This window comes from Hetaerina americana, unplaced genomic scaffold (genome assembly GCF_022747635.1).
Source record: "Hetaerina americana unplaced genomic scaffold, ioHetAmer1.1.p SCAF_6, whole genome shotgun sequence".
Classification (NCBI taxonomy): domain Eukaryota; kingdom Metazoa; phylum Arthropoda; class Insecta; order Odonata; family Calopterygidae; genus Hetaerina; species Hetaerina americana.
The window spans coordinates 4,958,549-4,967,673 of record NW_027287205.1 but is presented as its reverse complement, the minus strand read 5'-3'; the positions used below and the strand labels follow the sequence as shown (position 1 = coordinate 4,967,673).

At 38.0% G+C, this 9,125-nt stretch overlaps 1 protein-coding gene across 1 annotated transcript in view; it reads left to right on the top strand.

Annotated features, from left to right (window-relative positions):
- Positions 1 to 768: 768 nt before the first annotated feature.
- Positions 769 to 9,125, top strand: part of LOC139695219 (uncharacterized) — a 47,181-nt gene continuing 38,824 nt past the window's right edge. The window contains exons 1-5 of the mRNA XM_071593904.1: positions 769 to 907; positions 1,397 to 1,453; positions 1,590 to 1,751; positions 4,135 to 5,697; positions 7,097 to 7,275. Of these exons, the coding sequence (XP_071450005.1) occupies positions 769 to 907; positions 1,397 to 1,453; positions 1,590 to 1,751; positions 4,135 to 5,697; positions 7,097 to 7,275 (2,100 nt within the window). The remainder of the gene's footprint in view (positions 908 to 1,396; positions 1,454 to 1,589; positions 1,752 to 4,134; positions 5,698 to 7,096; positions 7,276 to 9,125) is intronic.

The following is a 9,125-nucleotide window of genomic DNA, read 5'->3' as shown; positions in this document are numbered from 1 at the left end:
TGCAATTGTGTGCAAGATGCAAACAAACTCCATGCATCCCAAACCAATTAAGATCAATGCATGGGAGCAGAGATGTCATGATGGACCAGTGCTGCTTCCAAGCTTCCTTGCTGTGGAGTTAATATAGGGCAAAATTCAAGATAGCCGGTGTCTCTTACCCTACCACTTGACCTGATGGTAAATCTGCTGCAGTTTTTTTATGCCTTGAGAATTCATTTTTTCTCTATTTCACCAAATTCCATATATTCCGCCAAGTCATAATATCTTGGATGGTACACTTACAAAAACAACGAGATGTCTTGGAGTTTCTCATCATTTGGGGTTTTTCGCCCTGCAAATCATTTGCAGTTCCATTGACCAGCATACCGCCTCCCATGTTCCAGGCAGACATTAGTTCTCCCAGAGAAGCAGCATACAAGAACTTGTGAAAGAGGAAGGGAGAGAAAGACCTTCATTGTCTCTCCTTCCTTCTGACACGTCAAACAGGTGACATACAGCAATTTGATACATAAGAATCCATCCTTTGGGTTCCCCACATATTAAGGTGCCACAATGCAAAATGGTGAACATTCCAGGGCTTTCCTAGGGATATAGCACTATCGTTTGTGGGACTGGTTTTGGGTTAAATCTCGAGAGCATCAGCTCTCCAAACCTATACACCTTTGGCCACCCTCCACTAGACCCCACCACACTATGGCACTGGTCACTGAAACGTCAAGATGAGGTGATTGCAGATATGACAAGCTTCCAGCAACCCTATGGTATAGGATGCAGGGCCAAATTGGAGTCCTGGCCCATGTCAAGGAATTGACATGCAACTGGGTGCCAAGCAAGTCACCCACCCTTAAATCCCCTTCTTCGCCTCAGGAGTCTCCAAGCACAGCAGACAACTGGGTGGAACGAGCTGGTGTGAAGGGATTGATTGATGAACTGCCCAGATGCTACCTTATTAGAACTTGGGGGTTGGGATTAAGGGTTTTTCTTCCTGCCCTTTTATTCACCTCTTACAAGTGGGGATCCTGCAGAAGTATTCTTCATCTCTCTAACCACAGGGGTACTGTGGTCCCAGCCACTCCATCACTCGCCACCAAAACATATGTATGAGACAGAAGCTGACGTTCTTGGAGTGGCAAGCTCCTGGCTAGCCATTTACTCAGTATAGTAGCAAATTGCAGTATTGAAATTGAATTTAAAATACCTCAGATATAAATCAGGACCTGATGATGTTATACCATAACAAAACCTAGGTAGCAATAGAAGTGGTTTATGTGGGAAGGCGAAGTATTTTAAATTTAACTTCAATATAAAGAATTTCCACCAAGTGACACCAGAAACTGTTTCATTTAAATTGCAGTATATTTCTATGGACCATGGTGTGTATCCGACATTTGACCAGGTTTCATTGGACACAGTAGTCAGGATCCCCTCTCCCACTTATGGGTCTGGAAGCACAGTAAGTACCTGGTGGGCCATGAACCAATTAGCCCGTATGACCACTCAAAAGCAGTAGATGAACCCACTGTTTGGATGCTGCCATAGCTGAACTGGGGGTGTGCTTTTGAGGTTTTCTTTCCTTCCTTCCCTTTCAGCCACCTCTAATGAAAAACAGGGATATGGAATATTCTCATCTGTCGTACCTGTAGGGGTATCCATCGGATTTAAGAATGTCAAACGATTCCTCGACGAGGAAGGAACTGGGGAAAAGAAAGACCAGCACCACCAAAAGCTGGAAATGGCAGAGGGTGACAGCGGTACGTAATTAATGCCCCATCATCCAGTTCACAGAACCTGTATACCCATCTCGTCCTTTCCCGCTGTGTTGGCGTGACTAGACAGAGCCATAGCCTACTGCCCTCTTCTGAGATACCCTGGAAGTAGCAACTACCCATTCAGCAATGCAAGCAAAAGTAGAAATGGCTCATTGAGTCATTTCTACTATTACTTGCATAAAATAGAGGCCCCACAATGTCAGAATCCCATAGATAGAGGCAGAGTCCTTACAGCAGAGTTTAGTCCCAAAACAAGTACTCTCTCTGCTACCTCTAAAACCTACTCATATACCTAATGGAGAAAATCCAAAGTGAATGAAATACTCTCCTGAATGCAAGCTTCTACGCTTAAGCTCATTCCAGTGCTCCCCAGACAGGTGGACATTCCAAAGGTAGCCTGCTCCCTAGGCTAGGCTGCCTTTATATTCATGACAGCAACTGCACACAGTTGATTCATACAAATTGTAACACTACACTGTCAGCAAAAGGAAATGAAGTAATTTGAACAAGTTTTTCACCTTCCTAATGCATGAGTTTTAAGAAGGCTTCAGAATGAAATTTTAAAGGTTTCCCAACCAAAAGATGTGTTATATTAAAACAATTAATAGCAATCAATGATCGACCATGGATCCCATATTCCAAAGCAGAGGATTTTTCTATTTTGATTCCTCATATTTGGTATCAACCACCAGGTGGTTGTTCCCACATGTAAATATTAAGGCCTCTTTAGGACAAAATTATAATTAGTTTCTCTGACAACACCACTGCAAAATAAAAAATCTCCCTTTATTGACAAGGATTTTTTTTCAAGGTTGTCCCACCACCCTATAAGTTTCCTCTTGTGATGAGCAGGGGTGCAATGGGAGCATCCTCTAACCCCTTGCCCACTGGGATATTTCATAGGCATAAACATCAACATGTTTATTTGTCATGGTTAAAAGAAAAAATCAGTAAAACTGAAGTAATAAAGTGATAAGTTAACAAATCGATTTTGGATACAAAATTAGAAACTCAAAACAATAGGAATCGCATCTGAGATGCTTCCATTTACATTTCCACCCGAAGTGAGAGTGTTGTCTATAAAAGGAATCAGAATGTCAGAAGACATTTTGGAAATAGACCAAAAATAACAGGAAAATAGAGGAGAATAGAAGCCCTTTAAGGACGGCCATTGGCTAAATCACCCTGTGGAACTAAATTTCACTTTCAATAGTTGATCACGTATTTTTTCAAAATTTCTGCATGCATAGTATTGCCAGAGTCAAGTGCCACACACAATCACATCGAAATGGAGTTATTTAATGCTCACAAGTTTTATTTGACATATTCTCCCCAATTCAGTAATTGTTTATAGTATAAATGAACAAAAATTACAAGGCATTTTAACACATAAAAAAATGCAATTTCCAAATTCTTTAAATAATTCCATTTATAGAGAAATGCACAGGGATACGGTTTAAGACATGTAAGTACCTCTATGAAGCTGTAAAATAAGTCTTCAAAGTTTTCAAATTATATATTTACCAATTTTGACTAGAGTGGGGGGGGTTAAATATTTACCCTGACTTGTTTAATTTTCATCCAAAATAAGTCAGTTTGACCCCTATGGTGATAAATACAACCCTTCTAACACTTAGAAGTGTCTGTAGATGACTTTCCTCTAGTTAATATGATATTTGACATAATGCCATGCTTTAAATGTTTGTATATATATAAGGGTACTACTTCTTTGAAATGTCATAAAAACTATCACAATTTAAATAATTGTTAATCCTGGAATCCTTGAAATGTACAATACAATAATGGATAAAAAAGGGATTTAAACTGGAACGACTGAACAATAATTGGCGTTACTATGAAATACAACTTGAATGAAAGAATATATAGAAAAAGTAACTCAGTCCAATCTTACTCCTTTAGTCTGCAAGCAATGGCAAAGTGACTCCTAGTTTCCCACGATCGTATTTCAATTCTTTGTTTTTTTTAATGCGAATAAAAAAGTCACTCACTACGTTTTACAACTAATATGTCTTTGTACCCATTTCATTTTTTGATTAAAATACTATTTTAAAAGGACGAAAACAAATAAATACCTCGCTTAGATGTTATCGTGAGTTGAATCTAACGGAGGATGTTTAGGTGGGATTCCACTAATTTTTGAACAACGCGGCTAGGGTTCCAAGCACTAAGAATTGCAAATCGCACATCAGCTGTTCACATTTCATCCCAGACATTAGGGAGGGCGCACTAATCAAAATAGATTCAAAATGGACGTCTCCGTTGGTAAGGCATGCCGGTTCTTATTGTATAGAATTTTTTTATTTTTCTGCTTGAAAGTAATTGACATTCTTTTAAAATTTTCCAGAAATTTTGCAATTACTGAAAAATAATGATTTGCACCTCCAGAAAAGGATTAATTTGGCGAGAAATGCATTCATTTCGAATCATCTGCCTGCTCAAACCAAGGATCAAGTTATCGGAAGCAAAGAAGAAATTTGTGTGGAATGGCTATGTTGTGTGTTAGAAAAAGATGTTGGTAACAGCGATGCTTGGGAAGCTTTAAAACAGTGCTTATGTAGTGATCGAATGAACACTTACAAGCTCTACGTTTCTCCAAGCACCCGTACCTTAATTGTTTCCACGTTGTGCAAATTTCCGGAGAGAGAGGATGTAGGACAAGAAGGAATAAGTACATTTGTCACTTGTTGTGTACAACTGACAGAAAATCCAATTTTTATCCAGCATTTTAATAAGACCCTGTCTGATTATTCCATGTTTATGAATACAATGTTGAGAAGTCTTCGTCTTTTAAGAAACGACTGCTTTGAAAATTTGTGCCAGAAATTATCTTGTAATCTTATTACCTTCACTAGAAAGTTCTACTTAAACGACGCTTTTCGCGATTACTTTAGTAGGAATATTTTATTGCCTCTTTCTCTTATTCTTGAGAATGAGGGACAATCCCTGGAAAAGTACGAAGATTTTGTGAAAGAATTTTATAGGTGCATTCATTTAACACTTTTTCCTAGAAAGAACCAGAAAGAAGAGTACGAGCGAATGACTCAACTTTTTTCTCAGCTCCTCAAAGGAGCAGAAGGGTCAGCCAAGTCAGAGGTGTTGTTGTTTCAAATCCTTTACGATGCTTTAATGACACTAAGTTCGAATGATTTTATTTCAATTTTAAGTGTTGCATTTAAATCATATATTTCTAGTTGTTCTCGTGATGCCGAAAAACATTGCCAAACATTTTTAATGTTATGCTACCTTCTTGGATTTAAACCGGTTGTTCTAGACAGTCGCCCAGGATTTTCTGATGATGTTAGCAATTTTTTTTCCTTGCCAGCTATATTACATCCCAAGAAGAAGTTGCCAAACATTTACTTGAAGGTCTTGATTGGTGTCATGAATAAAGCAAATGTTAATATTAATGCGGAGGTCGCCGGATATCCTTTTGTTGGTTGGCTGAGGGGTCTTTGTGACTGTATTATTTCAGGAGTTCGGTCAATAGATGATTCAACCATTTCAGTATTTACTGCTCTTTCTGAGCTAGACCCAAATATTTTGGACGCCCACACGCTCAGAGTGATAGGACCAGTTATGCTGAAACGTTCAAAGAAATCCAAGCGGGTGGAAAAATGCGATTCAGCATATTCTCTCTTTCTTAATAGTTTGTTACACTCATCTGTTAAACTACACCGGTTGCAAAAACTTGCATCACGCCTGTTATCCAGTGCCAAAGAAGAGTTGAATCGTGATCCCTCCATAGGCAGCAAAGTGACGGTGGAGGATGCTTTTCCACAACAGTTTTGCGTATCCTTTCGCGAAAGTATGCAGCATCTTGTTGCCACTCAAGCCTTAGCAATGCTGCGAACTTTGATGTTTCATTTGCTGGAGGACTGTGTCATCCCAATGGAGAATGGCCGATGTGGTATGTTCACTTGTTAGCAATATATTCCGTAGCGTAACAGTAAGTTGTCAAAAGATGTAAATATCTTCATGTCGTTCCTTATTGTGTAATATGTAAAATTATGCTTAACAATCGTAATGATTGGTGAAAATTATTGCTGATTCGATGTGTTCAAGCATTTAGCGCGAGACTGAAATTTTTATTATAATGGAAAGATTTAATGCAACTGCAAAAGTTACGCCAGTCCGTGTAGAAAGTATGTTTTGGACCATCTTCCCAATCATGTGAAGGCAAGAGTGCGAAGACAGTTATATGGACTAACATATGAATTTACTGATTCTGCTGTGTACTAATATGGTGAATTTAAGCATCGGAACTTTTTTTTAGAGTGCTATCACCGTACAGTTATTCCACGTATTGTAATCATCTGCTGAGATGTGAAGGTTTCAGCACTCTCATTGCTTTCTTTGCATTTCTGCAATGCTGGCAATATGCTGTCTTCATGCTATGCCTCATATTTGCTCTGCTGCCTTCATGAATGACCGAACAAATTAATCTCATCGGGAAACGTTAATACAGTTATGCCGAGGGGCCAAATTTGAATATGAAATCCTTGAACAGTTTTAAGTTGTGTTAAAATGTTTTTGGGAGTTCTTATATAACTGCTACCAGATACTTTTATATTTTGTTATGAATTGCCTTCTTTCCCTCATTTGGATTCCACTTCATAATCTGGCTGCTATCGCAATTTTAGGTGATCTAAAACATTTATTTCACTGCGTGCTTAACAGTTAAAAAAAGTACTTAAGATGTTGTGGGTGCCCCGTACTACACCAATTGTTCTTTATTGTTATTTTTGGGTTGTGTGAAATAGTGACTGCTACTTGTTTGGAAATTTTTCGTGTTTAAAAATTCATATCTTTGCAAAACAAGCAAGTAATGTGGGAATTCTATTAGTAATTTCCCTACATATTTTAAATTATCAAGATATGCTGGGCACAGAAATTGGAATGTTATCACAAAATTGAATTTAATCAATTTTAGTAGAATCTACTTTGTTTGCCCTTCTTTGGATTCCATCCTGTCCAAATCTTTAAAAATTAATGGAGATGCTCATTATTCCAATTGATAATAAATAATTCATTGATAAATTTAGGGAACCTCTATAAAGAATTTTATTTTTATTTTTGGCCTCCTAAAGCTACATATTCGTGTGCATCCTGGATAGAAGTATATTTGACCCATGCATATGTAACGATTATATTCATTTTCATCCTTGATTTCATGGAAGAATTACCGCTTCAACTAAAATGTATGTTGTAGAAAGTTTCACACCCAATAGCAGACTAAATGAGCCACTTAATAAGCAATAACAATGTGTGGATGCTATTATTCACTAATAGAAGTTTTCTCTCCTCAGATTCGTCTGCCATTCTACTTCTGCAGTTAACTAAATGTTTGCTGTGTGAGTTTATGGTGGGTTACAAAGCTATTGACCCCAACATCCCAGAACTTCAAGTAGAAAAGTTCACATCTTTAATGTCTGAATTAGGTGGCTGTTTGGGAAGGTTGGGCCGGGCTTTACTTCTGGAAAAACACGTAAGTCTTATTCATGTGGGGTAGATATAAATGCCCTTGTGGGCTTTCCCAAAGAATGAAATTCATGCTTTGAATGAGTAAATTTGGTGCACAACCTCTAACTACCTAGCGTGCAACTCAAGTGAATCAAAATGATAAGAATGTGTACTAAGATACTTGTCAGTGTATTTCCTGGGCTAATTAGATCACCTGCCAGCCCACTGGCTAAATTAAGCTGCAGTTGGCTTAAAAGAAACACAGGACTTACTCTCAAATTATGGTGAGAACAAATAGTTGGGAGTCTGTTAATAGTAAATTACAAATTTTCAGGAGATGTGTAAATTGACTTGTAGCTTTGAGAAATGGTGGCATAAATCACACCAGCCTTTAGTGATTATACGTAGGAAAAGCATATTGGTTCGTGCTAAGGAAACTTGAATTTACTAGGCAGACTCGTTGAAAGTGTATCGCAAGACTGAAAGATACTATTCTATAGTATTGGTTGAGTTGCATTTGGATAGCGCTTAGAGTTTTTGTAAGTAATGTTGTAGATTTATAAATAAATGAAAGGACTAACTTTGTAGTTCCACACGAAACATTGTAGTTTTTGTAGTTCCACATTTTCGTGTGGAACTACAAAGTTAGTCCTTTCATTTATTTATAATGAATCGGTTCCATAAAGTTACGCCAGAAACCATTAATTAGTTGTAGATTTAGGCAGACTGTTATGGCAACAAAAGAAGTTTCCTGCTCATTCCAAAATATGCCACTAACATTGCGGAGCATCTTATATGCCTGCAGATACATATGTATGCATGCATAGAGTGTATTTTCTGGTGCATAACATTCACTCCTTTGAGTCTTGTATGCCAGAGGAGGTGTGTTAGAACAAAATAACAATCATCACTTGACAAAAATTCATTAGTCATACTACTTAATGACTCATATCATGGATTAGTCAGGTAATTAATCGTAATTCGGTCATTGACCAATTAACCTATTACCAATTTATGACTTCTAACAGTGTTATGGTATTGATGTCTTCTCACTGTCAAGGCCTGGCCTCTTCCCGTTGATGGTTACTGGCTGACAGAAGTGACGCTATTGCAGCTTTCTAATGCTTTCTTATTATTTGCTTTAAGAATTTACATAATCTCACGTTGACAATTCGACTTCATCATTGCATCTACACTTCTGAAACAAGGAAATTACTCTGAACTACCATTTCCTTGGAAAAACCTCGAATTCTTGTATACTTTGGGAGATATTATTCAATTTTGTTTTGATATTCATCACATTCTTTGTTATTATAGAATGTAATTAATTCCTTTATAGTTATCATTTGCAGAAATTGACAGTAATGAATATTTGGAATTAAGTGCGCTAATTTGTGAAATAGTGAAGAAAGAGAGGTGATTCAACGACATATTAACAATTACGACAAATGTTCAATTCCCTGGAATTCAGTTTTATTTCACTGGATTGAACCCATTTTCAAAAACATTAAACATAATGACTTTGGAATATGCTGGTGGAGATTTAAAACTGTCAAAACGGGGGATCAGGATTGGTGGATTCCCACCCTGAGGGTGCGGGTTCAAATCCCGGCGGTGTTGAATATTTTTCAGAGGTATCTCGATCCCTACTTGAGGTGCTTTGTGGAGGGCACTTTGAGTGAGTACGCCGTCTGTCGGATGGGACGTTAAACTGCGGACCCCTTGGCGCCTTTTGCTATTAGATTAGGCTAATGCCGACGCCGGGTTTCTCTCCACCCTTCATCCTTTCCTGTCCATCCCCTATGGCGCAAATGACCTTAGCTGTCGGTCGCCTCCCCTAAAAACTACTACTAACTGCCAAAACGGTTCCATTGC